Source organism: Chiloscyllium punctatum, chromosome 23 (assembly GCF_047496795.1).
Source record: "Chiloscyllium punctatum isolate Juve2018m chromosome 23, sChiPun1.3, whole genome shotgun sequence".
Lineage (NCBI taxonomy): Eukaryota > Metazoa > Chordata > Chondrichthyes > Orectolobiformes > Hemiscylliidae > Chiloscyllium > Chiloscyllium punctatum.
Window position 1 is genome coordinate 86126635 of NC_092761.1, and position 14929 is coordinate 86141563.

The window sequence follows — 14929 nt, forward strand, 5'->3', positions numbered from 1 at the left end:
ACTCAGCAATGTATGATAGATGAACAGACACTCTGATTTTTTGAAGGGGTACTACCATTGACCACGACATTAGGAGAGAACATATCAGTTCTTTAAAACAGTGACATTGGATTTTTTTGAACATCTAACCAAGAAGACGGATGTGTTAATGTCTCAAATGAAAGACAGCACCTCCAACTGCATGACACCTGTTCAGTAGTGCATGCGAGTATCAGCCAGGATACTTGCATCTCTACAGTCGGACTTGATGACACAGCCTTGCTGAATCAAAGCCAAGGAACTGAGCCATGTTTAACAAAGAGAGCGGTTTTGGTGATGGCTGCAATGAAGAGAACAAGAGTCACAAAACTGAAGGAGACAAAACAGGGTAAAATTGGAGGGTAGTGGTGATGGAGATGTCTCCGAGAAACACCAGGTTTAGTCATGTACCTTGGTCTGGAAAGCAGGAGAAATTGTGGGCTAGTATTCCTGATATGGGATGAACAATAGTATAAGTTGATTTTGCTGCAGTGTTTTACTCCAGAAAAAAGTATGGAATTATGCTTTCAGACAGCAGGTGCAAATATGATGGGCTAAATGGCCTCCTTCTGGGCTGAATAATTTGAATTACAAGGTGGTGCAACTAACTTGGCTTTTGTTTCAGAATTGTAAGGATATGAAAGAAAGAACTTGCATTTCTATAGCACCTTTCTTGACCTGAGGATGTCCAACTGCACTTTAATAGCAATGCAATAAACATATAAAAAACTGATGTTGTATGATTAAGCTAACATAAAAAGGGTTACCTGTATTTTCAAATGAAGGCCAGGGTGTCTTTATGACAGCTTAGAACTATTCCTAAATTTAACTGCAGAGTAAGTTGGATGAGTATTAAATTCAATGATGCGCCAAAATACAGGGTTAAATGATATCAAATCCATTCATTATCAATGCTCAGCAAGGTGGGCATTTCTCTATAGCCAGCAACTAGAGGGAGACAAAGTTTGGTAGAAGAAGATTTGTAGCTCGGGTGCTTGTTGTTATGGTTCTGTTCGCCGAGCTGGGAATTTGTCTTGCAAACGTTTCGTCCCCTGTCTAGGTGACATCCTCAGTGCTTGGGAGCCTCCTGTGAAGCGCTTCTGTGCTGTTTTCTCCGGTATTTATAGTGGCCTGTCTCTGCTGCTTCCGGTTGTCAGTTCGAGCTGTCCGCTGTAGTGGCCGGTATATTGGGTCCAGGTCGATGTGTTTGTTGATAGAGTCTGTGGATGAGTGCCATGCCTCTAGGAATTCCCTGGCTGTTCTCTGTTTGGCTTGCCCTATAATGGTAGTGTTGTCCCAGTCAAATTCATGTTGCTTGTGGTCTGTGTGTGTGGCTACTAAGGATAGCTGGTCGTGTCGTTTCGTGGCTAGTTGGTGTTCGTGTATACAGATCGTTAACTGTCTTCCTGTTTGTCCGATGTAGTTTTTTCTGCAGTCCTTGCATGGGATTTTGTACACTACATTGGTTTTGCTCATGCTGGGTATCGGGTCCTTTGTTCTGGTGAGTTGTTGTCTGAGAGTGGCTGTTGGTTTGTGTGCTGTTATGAGTCCTAGTGGTCGCAGTAGTCTGGCTGTCAGTTCAGAAATGCTCCTGATGTATGGTAGTGTGGCTAGTCCTTTGGGTTGTGGCAAGTCCTCGTTCCGTTGCCTCTCCCTTAGGCATCTGTTGATGAAATTGCGAGGGTATCCGTTTTTGGCGAATACTTTGTATAGGTGTTCCTCTTCCTCTTTTTGTAGTTCTGGTGTGCTGCAGTGTGTTGTGGCCCTTTTGAATAGTGTCCTGATGCAACTTCGTTTATGTGTGTTGGGGTGGTTGCTTTCATAGTTTAGGACTTGGTCTGTGTGTGTGGCTTTCCTGTAAACCTTTGTGGTGAATTCTCCGTTCGGTGTTCTCTGTACCATCACGTCTAGGAATGGGAGTTGGTTGTCCTTTTCTTCCTCTCTAGTGAATCGGATTCCTGTGAGTATGGTGTTGATGATCTGGTGTGTGTTCTCTATTTCTGTGTTTTTAATTATTACAAAGGTGTCATCCATGTATCTGACCAAGAGTTTGGGTTGAAGTTGTGGTAAGACTGTTTGTTCTAACCTCTGCATTACTGCTTCTGCTATGAGTCCAGAGATCGGTGAGCCCATGGGTGTTCCGTTGATTTGTTCGTATATTTGATTATTGAATGTGAAGTGTGTTGTGAGGCACAAGTCCAGTAGTTTAAGTATGCCGTCTTTGTTGATAGGTTCGACGTCCTGTTGTCTGTTATGTCTGTCCAGCAGGTTGGCTATTATTTCTTTGGCTAGTGTTTTGTCGATGGAGGTGAACAGTGCCGTTACATAGAATGAGACCATAGTTTCTTCCTTGTCTATGTGTATATTTCTGATGATGTCCAAGAATTCCTGTGTCGATTGTATAGATTGTCTGGATCCGCTGATCAGGTGTTTCAGTTTCTGCTGTAGTTCTTTGGCCAGTTTGTGTGATGGTGTCCCTGGTAGTGATACTATGGGTCTGAGTGGGATGTCTGGTTTGTGCACTTTGGATAGTCCATAGAATCTGGGGGTGTTGTTGCTTTCAGGCTTCATTCTTTGTAGGTCAGACCTGGTTATCTGTCCGTTTTTTTGTAGATTCCTCAGTGTGTTGTTTATCCAATTGGTGAGCTGTGGGGTGGGGTCAAACTCCCTCTTTTGGTAGGTGTTGGTATCTGCAAGTAGTTGTTGTGCTTTTTGCATGTACTCTGCTTTGTCCAGGATGACCGTCATTCTGCCTTTGTCTGCTGGTAGTATAATTATGTTCTTATTGTTTGTTAGTGATTTTAGTGCTTCCCTCTCCTTGGTGTTGAGGTTATGTGTTTGTTTTTTTCTTGTTATCAGCAGTACGATACTTTGTCTCACAGTTTGTTGTGTCTCTTCTGTCAGTCAATTGTTCCTGAGTGTGCATTCTAGTGCTGCTAGGAAGTCTGCTGTCTTGGCGTCCCTGTGGCGACACAACCAGACAGAACGGATTCAGGATGATCCAGGTAATGATTACAGACGCTCACAACAGACTACACAAATACAGACAAGAAATTGCGCACCAAAAATCGTTAATTTCAAAAACCACCAATCAGGAATTGACCCGGACCATAGAACAGGCCGTCACCATAGGACAGAACAGGACCACACACACCGCAAAAAAACGGAACTAAAAGAAAAAATGGCCAAACTAACACACAAAGAAGAGGACACCACAACACACCTGGGTTAAAAACCTCTCCCACAGACAGCTCACAGACACGGAAAGAACAATACTGGCCAAGGGACTCAACTACAACCACAGGGACGCCAAGACAGCAGACTTCCTAGCAGCACAAGAATGCACACTCAGGAACAATGGACTGACAGAAGAGACACTGTGAGACAAAGTATTGTACCGCTGATAACAAAATAAAACAAACACATAACCTCAACACCAAGGAGAGGGAAGCACTAAAATCACTAACAAACAATAAGAACATAATTATACTACCAGCAGACAAAGGCAGAATGACGGTCATCCTGGACAAAGCAGAGTACATGCAAAAAGCACAACAACTACTTGCAGATACCAACACCTATCAAATGAGGGAGTTTGACCCCACCGCACAGCTCACCAATTGGATAAACAACACACTGAGGAATCTACAAAAAAACGAACAGATAACCAGGTCTGACCTACAAAGAATGAAACCTGAAAGCAACAACACCCCCAGATTCTATGGACTACCCAAAGTGCACAAACCAGACATCCCACTCAGACCCATAGTATCACTACCAGGGACACCATCACACAAACTGGCCAAAGAACTACAGCAGAAACTGAAACACCTGATCAGCGGATCCAGACAATCTATACAATCGACACAGGAATTCTTGGACATCATCAGAAATATACACATAGACAAGGAAGAAACTATGGTCTCATTCGATGTAACGGCATTGTTCACCTCCATCGACAAAACACTAGCCAAAGAAACAATAGCCAACCTGCTGGACAGACATAACAGACAACAGGACGTCGAACCTATCAACAAAGACGGCATACTTAAACTACTGGACTTGTGCCTCACAACACACTTCACATTCAATAATCAAATATACGAACAAATCAATGGAACACCCATGGGCTCACCGATCTCTGGACTCATAGCAGAAGCAGTAATGCAGAGGTTAGAACAAACAGTCTTACCACAACTTCAACCCAAACTCTTGGTCAGATACATGGATGACACCTTTGTAATAATTAAAAACACAGAAATAGAGAACACACACCAGATCATCAACACCATACTCACAGGAATCCGATTCACTAGAGAGGAAGAAAAGGACAACCAACTTCCATTCCTAGACGTGATGGTACAGAGAACACCAAACGGAGAATTCACCACAAAGATTTACAGGAAAGCCACACACACAGACCAAGTCCTAAACTATGAAAGCAACCACCCCAACACACACAAACGAAGTTGCATCAGGACACTATTCAAAAGGGCCACAACACACTGCAGCACACCAGAACTACAAAAAGAGGAAGAGGAACACCTTTACAAAGTATTCGCCAAAAACGGATACCCTCGCAATTTCATCAACAGATGCCTAAGGGAGAGGCAACGGAACGAGGACATGCCGCAATCCAAAGGACTAGCCACACTACCATACATCAGGAGCATTTCTGAACTGACAGCCAGACTACTGCGACCACTAGGACTCATAACAGCACACAAACCAACAGTCACGCTCAGACAACAACTCACCAGAACGAAGGACCCGATACCCAACATGAGCAAAACCAATGTAGTGTACAAAATCCCATGCAAGGACTGCAGAAAAAACTACATCGGACAAACAGGAAGACAGCTAACGATCCGTATACACGAACACCAACTAGCCACGAAATGACACGACTAGCTATCCTTAGTAGCCACACACACAGACGACAAGCAACATGAATTTGACTGGGACAACACTACCATTATAGGGCAAGCCAAACAGAGAACAGCCAGGGAATTCCTAGAGGCATGGCACTCATCCACAGACTCTATCAACAAACACATCAACCTGAACCCAATATACCGACCACTACAGCGGTCAGCTCGAACTGACAACCGGAAGCGGCAGAGAAAGGCCACTATAAATACCGGAGGAAACAGCACAGAAGCGCTTCACAGGAGGCTCCCAAGCACTGAGGATGTCACCTCGACCGGGGACAAAACGTTTGCAAGACAAATTCCCAGCTCGGCGAACAGAACCACAACAACTAGAGGGAGAGAACAACAGAACTATGTCATATGTTCCTCTTAAACACACACCTCCTGCTTCCTCAGCTGTTAAGTGTAAGGTGGCACAGAGGTAGTGACACAAATTCTCAAGAGTTCTTAAAATAAAGCTGCATTGGAAATTAAAAAGAAAACCTGGGAGCCAAAATGGCTAACTTTCTTTGAATAACTACAGCCATTCTGACTGGCAGCAGAGATAACGTAATGATACACGGGGAAATGTGTCGATCTTGCTGCATCCTGCCTTGTGATTGAAAAGAAATTGTTTGCATTGACATGAGAGCGTCTGTGCACAATTAGTTAAATAGCGTAGGTCTCTAATCTATAAATGAAGGTTAACTGCATCTTGGATCCATTCAAATCCACTTCTTTCTGAACCTGAATGACACAGAGGGAAAAGGATGAATGAACAATCAACTACTCCACATGCAATTTCAAATGCAGTTCATGGCCATCATTAAACTTCAAAAAGATCATCATGACATTGGATAAACACACAGTTTACTTAAATTGTTCCACTTAAAAAAGGTCAGGAGAGAAAATTATGATAATTTTTTGACCTTTTTAGAAGTGTCAATTTGAATTAGAGACAGTTTGAAGTAAATGTTATTTTTCTTCTGTCATTCCTTGCTGTTTGTGCTTAGCTCTCACCTTTCCCTTTGACTCAGTCCCATGGCTGTATTCACAGAAGATGTGAATGAACTTGAACAGAAGTATCTTTATTATTGACCAGACTTTGAAATGCAAAGCTGCTTAGAAACAGGAAAAGCCAAATTAATTTTTGAAAAAAGGCCGTGCCTCTAGTAGGCAAGCATCAACGTCCAAAAGTCATGAAGCCATGAAGGGTTGTGGCTCGCTTCATTCACTTTAGTGGTTTAAATGTGTTGCACTGTCACCTTGTGAGCACAAACAGTGTGGGTTCAAATCCCATTTCAGGCAGTTGAGCTACAAAAATTAGATTGACGCAACAAAGCATTAATAAGGGAGCATTTCACCTTTGGAACAAGAGGAGTAGGCCATTCAGCCCCTTGAGCATGTTCCACCATTCCAGATCATGGCTCATCATTTGCCTCGATGCCGTATTCCCATGGTATCCTCATATCCATTGATGTCAATTGTTACGAGAAACATGCCAAACAAAAGCAAATTACTGCAGATGCAGGAAATCTGAAATGAAAACTGAAAGTGTTGGAGAAACTCAGCAGGTCCGGCAGCCAAAACTGTGGAGGAACTCCAAAACTAGAGGGCATAGGTTTAAAGTGAGAGGGAAAGATTTTAAAGGGGCAATTTTTTCATGCACAGGCTGGTGCATATATGAAATGAGCTGCCAGAGGAGGTGGGTAAAATTACAACACTTGATAGGTATCTGAGTGGGCACATGAACAGGAAGAGATTAGAGGGATATGGGCCAAATGCTGACAAATGAGACAAGATTAATTTAGGATAGTTAGTCAGCATGAGCAAGTTGGACAGAAGGGTCTGTTTCCATGCTGTACAGCTGTATGACTCTACAACTCTATATATAGAATTAATATTTTAAGTCTGGTATGACTCTTGATTGGAACTGTTCTGAACTTCCAAAGAAGAGTTATACTAGATTCAAAACGTTAACTCAGTTTCTTTCTACAGATTCCTCTGGGTGCTCCGGTTTCCTCCCACAGTCCAAAAATGTGCAGGTTAGGTGAATTGGCTATGCTAAATTGCCCATAGTGTTAGGTGCAGGGTAAATGTAGGGGAATGGGTGTGGGTGGGTGCGCTTCGGCAGGTCGGTGTGGACTTGTTGGGCCGAAGGGCCTGTTTCCACGCTGTAAGTAATCTAAAAAAAATCCTACTAGATCAGTTTCCCCAGCACTTGCAATTTTTATTTAAGAATCTACTGATCTCCAGCGTGAATTTGCTCCATGACTGAGCTTCCACAGGGATTGAGAATTCAAAGGATTTTTCATTCTCTGAGTGAAGAAGTTCTTCCTCAATTTAATCCTAAAAGCCTTGCCTTTTATTCTGACACTATGTCCCTTAATTCTAGACCCCACAGCCAGGAAAAGCATCGTTTCTGCATCTACTCTGTCTAACATTTAAGGATTTTCTAAGTTTCTATGAGATCATCTCTCATTCTCCTAAACTTCAGAGAGAATGGGTCCATTCTCTTCAATCTTTCATCCTAGGACAATCCCACCATGCCTAGGAATCAATGTGGTGAACCTCCCTCTATGGCAACTAAATCCTTCCTTAGGCAAAGAGACCATAACTTCTCAAAATACTCCAGGTGCAATCTCACCAGTCTTCTATATAACTGAAGCAAGATTTCTTTGTTCCATATTCAAATCCTTACGTGATAAATCCAAACATACTGTTTGCTTTTCAAATCGCTTCCAATACCTGTATGCTAGTTTTCAGTCACTGATGAACAAGGACTCTTGCATCCCTTTCCAATTGTTCATTCACTATTTAAGAAAGACAATGGACTTCTGTTCCTTCTACTTACCACCACTACACTCTCTTGCCCATTTACTCAGCCTGTATAAATCCTCTTGAAGCCTTATTATATCTACCCCACAACTCACATTCTCTGCAAGTTTTGTATTATCTGCAAATTTGGAAATAATACAATTGGTGGCACCAAATCCAAATTATTGATATAGATAGTGAACAACTGGGGCCGAAGCATTGACCCTACTGGTCGCAGACTTTCAAAGTAGGAATGAACCATTTATTCTTGATCTCTGATTTTTGCCTGTTAATCAATCTTTCTACCATTACCTTCAATTCCATGTGCTATAATTTTGGTTCTGGATTAGTGATGCTGGAAGAGCACAGCAGTTCAGGCAGCATCCAAGTGGCTTTGAAATCGACGTTTCAGGCAAAAGCCATTCATTATTCCTGATGAAGGGCTTTTGCCCAAAACGTTGATTTCGAAGCTACTTGGATGCTGCCTGAACTGCTGTGCTCTTCCAGCACCACTAATCCAGAATCTGGTTTCCAGCATCTGCAGTCATTGTTTTTACCTCTGTAATTTTGGTTACTAACTTCCTGTATGGGACTTTATCAAAAACTTTCTGAAAATCCAAATACACTGTGCCCAATGGCTGATCCTTATCATGTCAGCAAGTAACACTCTCAGAAAACTCTACCAGGTTTATCGACCATAGTTTCCCAGTTAAAAATCAATGTTGACTCTGTCCAAACAATAATTAATTTCTAAGTTTACAGGAATCATCTCCTTTATAATATGTTTTAATATTTTCACTATTCTTGACCTTAGATGAACCACTATTTGTATGCTCTTTCCTTTCTTTCTTAAACTTGCAACATTTTCATCTACAGTCACTATAGCAAAATTAATAGAGTTATGAAAGATGATCACCAATGCATGTATTATCTCTACAACTATCTCTTTCAACTCCAAATCATGAAGGACATTGAGACCTAGGTATTTGACAACCTTCTGCCCAATTAATTTCTCCAACACTACTTGTTATAACTAATACTTCTTCCAGTTTCACATTCTTGCATTAACTGTGGATCTTATTAATGTCAGGAAAACCTTTTGTGGCTTGCTCAATAAAGGCAGACACAAATCATTTGCTTAGCTTCTCTACTATTTCTCTATTTCCTATTACAAATTCTCCTATCTCTGCATTTAATTTGCTTTATTTGTTTTTTATAATCTTTACTTCTTTTTTACATATCTATGGATGCTTTAACAACCTGTTTTTATATTTCTTGCTAGCTTACATTCATATTCTATTGTCTATTAATTTCTTGGACATTCTTTGTTAAACTCTAAAATTCTCCCAATCCTCAGACTTAAAACCGTTTTGTGGGGCAGCATGGTGGCTCAGTGATTAGCACTGCTGCCTCACAGCACCAGGGTCACAGGTTTGATTCCAGCCTTGGGTGACTGTGTGGAGTTTGCACATTCTCCCCGTGTCTGCGTGGGTTTGCTCCGGGTGCTCCAGTTTCCTCCCACAGTCCAAAGATGTGCAGGTCAGGTGAATTGGTCATGCTAAATTGTCCATAGTTGTTAGGTGCATTAGTCAGAGGGAAATGTGTCTGCGTCGGTTACTCTTCGGAGGGTGGGTGTGGACTTGTTGGGCCGAAGGGCCTGTTTCCACACTGTAGGGAATCGAATCAAATCTAATCTAAACTTTTAAAGACTCCCCCTCTGATCTATTACTATTCTCAACTTCTATTGTTAGCCACAATGTCCCCCATTTTTGTTGTTAACCATGATGTCCCCCATTTTCCCTGTTGGATGTTCTGGGACACGGTCTCTTGGAGCATTGTTAGATGAAGGCCTTGTCCTCTCTCAGGTGGAGACATAAAAGATCCATTGGCATTATTTTAGATAAGAGCATCGAGGTTAACTTTGATATCCTTGTTAATATCTAACCACTCAAGCAACATCATTAAACTAGATTATCTGGTCACTGCCACATTGTTACGATTACTGTGTGTAAATTAAATGCTGCGTTTATTACGATACAAGAGAAACTGTATTTCAGAAAATACTTAACTGCTTGTAAAACCTTGGGTCACTTCTTCCTCCAGAAATGTATCTGAATGTACTTACAGATTACAGTGCCAATCTCAACGGGGGCAGGCTATGCAAGGCTCTGATGAAGAGTCGAAACGGTAGCTTTCTCTCTCTCCATGGTTGCTGCCTGTCCCACTCTGATCTCCAGCATTTTTGCTTTCAGTACAGATTCCAGCGTCTGCAGTAATTTGCTCCTATAGGCTATGCCAGGCATGGACTTCCTCATCAAAATTACCAGACAATGCCAATCTTTTCCTATCACTGGGCAAAAGTGAAATTGACAAATTACTTAGTAATTCATAAGACAAGCAAAACGTGGGACACCACAGCCACTAGAAAGGTAACTTGGGTAGGTAGGTAGGTAGGTCGGGAGAGGGGGAGAGAGAGAGAGAGAGAGAGAGAGTCAACAATCGATTTTAAACATAGAAGTGGCCAAATTGGCACTTAACCAGATTAGACAAGATGTGGAAGTGCTGATACAGTTCACTTTATAACTCATTCCTCAACTTTTTATGCTGTAAATGCCAAGCACTGAGCAACACATCTTCCACTATTTCCTCATTTGACTTTGATTCTAGCAGTTGGACCCTTCAATGTGATGAACATTTAAATTGGATCATCTTTGTCAATATCTTTCATGTGATTTTTGCAACTTTTCTTAGAGCACCCTGAGGTAACGTCTTTTCCAACAGCAGATAAATTAAGACCTTGCTCAGAAAGGAATTTGTTCCATTTTGTGACTGTTAATGATTAGTATATTTGCAGTGGAAGACAGGTATAAAAACAGGATGTGGATTGAGGCTAGTTTCAGAAAGAGTCAGCAACATCAACACACCTGACATCAATGAGGGGCCACATAGTTTATCAACAGCTCATCAATGGTTTTTTTTTGTGTTTGCTTTAACTGAGAGTTGATGATAGTGAATTGACGAAGTTTTGAACTTAATGTGGTTGCCTCAATAAGTTACTAAACTACGTGTCTGAAAACTCTAGCTCATCCAGGACCCTGCAAATCACACTTTGAGGATTAGTTAGCTCAGTTAAGCGGACAACTGGTTTTCAATGCAGACTGATGCCAATAGGGCAGATTCAACTTCCATAGTAGCTGAGGTCACTATAAAGACCCTACCTTCTCAACATTCCTCCTTCCTTAAGGTGCAGTGACCCTCAGGATGTATTTATCAACTGTTCCTTCTCTCTCTCTCTCTCTCTCTCTCTCTCCCCCTCCCTCCCTCTAATGAGAGAGCAGCCTTTGGGATCATGATGGCTTTTACCTATATCCTAACCATGTCCTCACTCACATTAACCTGTTTACCCCCTCTCCCTGTGCTTGCTAACCTATATCCTTTCTGTGATGTGTTTCGGATTAGTTAACTAGGTTGAAGACAATACATCAATGCAGGTGGCTGTTCAAACACTGGTAGGATAGTAGAGCAGACACGATGGGCTGAATGATCTCCGTCTGCACCATGATACCTCTGTGACTCTTTCTGACACAGGAAGGGTCCTGGATAAAATGAACTCATTCTAACTGGATCCCAACCATTTTGTGGGGAGATGTGAGTTGGAGGATTGACTTAACATTTAAGTAAGGCTTTTAACATTTGTAATTTTTAAAAGTATGCAATATAATTCTGACCAGTCCTAGCAGGTATTAAGTCTCCCATCCCCTTACAGGATAGACAAGTGATCTGACAACTGAGCGAGGGAGACGGGAACTGATCTAATCAGGGCTAAACATATTAAAACCAATGAACAACTAAATTGGAGCAATTTGGATATCATTTTCCAATTGAATTGGCTGCATGGCAAATTTAAGAGATGATTACCAACAGGCTTCAGGTAATTTGAAAGGCAACAGGTCAAATAACATTGAACATAAGAGGTAACAGGAGCCAAAGCTTTGAAGGTCAAAGGAATGTTCTGGCAGAAGCTAATTATGTTTATGAAGTGTGCTCCATCAGGGGTTGAGTTAGGAAGGACAAAATCTCTTTTCCTTTGATTTTTCTTTTCCTTGTCATTTCCCATAGCTGTCAGACTGAGTCCTCCCTGACTGAGATTGTTATTCTAAACTGTGAAATAGAATGCTGATTGCAGGCAAGGGGATGGTGGACAGCGATGGAATATCATCGAGGAGAAAGTGAGGACTGCAGATGCTGGAGCTCAGGGCTGAAAAATGTGTTGCTGGAAAAGTGCAGCAGGTCAGGCAGCATCCAAGGAGCAGGAGAATCGACGTTTCGGGCATGAGCCCTTCTTCAGGGCTTATCATGTCAACATCAGGTGAGAAAATTTAGCAAGGGAAAGGGGAGCAGTTTAGTGGAGTTGGTTCTGCTCATTGAAGTGAAAGTGAGCACAAATGAGGAACGGAACACTTTCAGTTCCAAATCAAGTGTCACAGCATACAATTACAGGTCAGGTATGGACCGGGCAAGTAATATCTACACCACCAACAACCATTGGCTTCTCTCCAATCCTAGGAAGAGCACCAAACCAGTGTCAGACAGGGATATTTTGACACTTCACACAAATGCTTGGTGAAAGCTAGATTGAGACTGCCAAAATTAATTACACATAGGGCTTTTACAGACAACAGAGATTTTATTCCCAATAATCTCTGAGACTTCAGTATCCAAACATCTACCAAGATGGATGGATTTGAGGTCTAATGGAATTGAATAATATGCAAGTGGAGTTGAGGCAGACATTCAGCTGTGAGCATATTGAGTGTAAGGCAAGACTGAAATGTTGACTGGTCTACTCTTTGCTTTTTTTAAACATTCTGTTAAAATAATTGTTTCAACTTTAGTTAGAATATAAGATCCAATTTTGAGCACCTCTACCTTAGGAAGCATGTCAAGGTCACAATGAGGCTAAAAGTAGGTTTATTGACTTAATGTTTCAGATGGGTGTTTTTAGTTATATTCTGGATTAGTGGTGCTGGAAGAGCATAGCAGTTCAGGCAGCATCCAAGTATTCGAAGCTCCTTGGATGCTGCCTGAACTGCTGTGCTCTTCCAGCACCACTAATCCAGAATCTGGTTTCCAGCATCTGCAGTCATTGTTTTTACCTCGTTGTTTTTAGTTATAGGCAAGTAAGCTTTAGTCCAGTAGCACACAGAAGATCAAGACAAACTGTGATAAAGGTGTTCAAACAAACTTTATTCATACACTAATATTTAAAATACAAAGAAAGAAGGACTGGAATAATCTTACCCTATTGGAAAACTTAACAGAAGAATAGATTATTTAACTACTAAACACTAATTAGATTAGATTACTTACAGTGTGGAAACAGGCCCTTCGGCCCAACAAGTCCACACCGCCCCGCCGAAGCGCAACCTACCCGTACCCTTACCTAACACTATGGGCAATTTAGCATGACCAATTCACCTAACCTGCACATCCTTGGACTGTGGGAGGAAACCCACGCAGACACAGGGACAATGTGCAAACTCCACACAGTCAGTCGCCTGAGGCAGGAATTGAACCCAGGTCTCTGGCGCTGTGAGGCAGCAGTGCTAACCACTGTGCCACCGTGCCGCCCACAATAATTTCAATGACTTGCTTTCAATTCAAGGATTTATCAATTGAAATTAAGTTCCACCAGTTTCTCTGGCAAGATTTGAACCTACTTGGCCCACATCATGGCTTGGCGCTCTAGATTAGTAGAATTGCCACTGAGCCACCATCTCCCTCTGTGTAATTGTTCCAACACACCCTTAACAAAGGCAAATTCAGCAAAATAGATTGTCTACCATGTACCTGAAGTCCAGGAGGAAAGACTATCAAGAGAGAAACGCTGAGAGAAAGGAAGAGAGAGCACACAAGCATTTCGTTGCAGTAGGGAGAGATTTATTGCAGTTTCCAAACTCGACAGCTACTGAAAGTCACACTGAAAGCCTGAAAGCTTGACTCCACCTGTTCTTCGATTGTTCCAACTTTAAAAGAAAATGCAAGACCTTACAAACTGTTTATTTTATTGACTTGAAGCAGTCCGCTTGGACCTCTGTCTCAACCTCTTTTCATAAAACAAATCAGGACAAATACACATCTTAAAACCATAATATCACCACAGGTTCTAGCATCATCCTTGTAAATCTTTACTGCACCATCTCATTGTCTGCGATTTTCCAGAAGAAGAACACTTGGGAGAAAATGTCAAAAAATGAAAAAGCACCTCAATGCATGTAAAATAAGACTAAAACAAAGGAAACTTTCCATGTACTCTTCCACTATAATTCCTGGATGAGAAAGTGTGCACTCTACATAGAGCACTGCCATCTTACTTACTGGAGTGTTTTCACATGAGAGTTCATTGTTGTAATAATCATGACTTTCAGCTGGAGAGCCTTATGACAAAGGTACATATGTCAAATGTTGTGTCTTCCTTATTCAGATGGAACACTGCTCCTTGCTCACCTGAGATCAGTGTCTTTCCACCGTTGGGAATAGACTGTTCCTATCTGCACTGCTCCAATTGCTCATGATTTTGAACATCTCTACCGAACCTCCTTTCAACCATCTTGAAGGAGAACAGCCCCAGTTTTCTCCAATTCAGTTTCATAGCTGAGCACCTTCTTCACTTGAGGCATTGAAACAAAAGTGACACTTAAAAACGAAATGAGTTGGTATGTGTACGAATGGGCGAGTGTGCTCCATCTGACTATCATTTATTCTTGGTGCTCAATCAGGAATTTCTTCTGATTTATGATTGGAAAAGGGCTGGTGGCACCAGTATCTGACTCTACCATTGGGACCTGAGAATTACAAAAAAGAGTCCTATAACTATCCCAGAATCTGTCTGAATACTGTGTCACATGAGGCAGGATTTGTGGCAATAAGAAAGTGGCCAAAATGTGCATTCCTCAAAGCTTCACTTTTTGGTGGATCTTCATGTAAGTGTCAGGTGAAAATTTACCGCTCCACATAATTCCTCATGGTTTAGCTATGGAATGCAAAAGAGGGCATTTTATCAGAGTTTCAGAAAAATGGAAATGGGAAAGCGTAAGATGACAGTAGCTCTGTTTCAGTTCAGGAGGCAGAGGAGTTAAGATTTGACAGCAGAGATTGAAAGAAAATGTTTTAATAACTCACTT

General features: G+C 41.7%; 1 protein-coding gene across 1 annotated transcript; it reads right to left on the reverse strand.

Moving 5' to 3' along the window:
- Positions 1 to 945: 945 nt before the first annotated feature.
- LOC140494005 (uncharacterized) lies at positions 946 to 6402 on the reverse strand. The gene is made up of 2 exons (XM_072592935.1): positions 6293 to 6402; positions 946 to 2980 (listed from the first exon to the last, which is right to left on the reverse strand). Exon 2 carries the CDS (start codon positions 2764 to 2766, stop codon positions 1075 to 1077), a length of 1692 nt encoding a protein of 563 aa, XP_072449036.1. The 5' UTR covers positions 2767 to 2980; positions 6293 to 6402; the 3' UTR covers positions 946 to 1074.
- Between the last annotated feature and the right edge of the window lie 8527 nt (positions 6403 to 14929).

Bases quoted from the DNA above. Each gene is read 5' to 3' on its own strand.
- LOC140494005 (XM_072592935.1), bottom strand. From the start codon at position 2,766: ATGACGGTCATCCTGGACAAAGCAGAGTACATGCAAAAAGCACAACAA.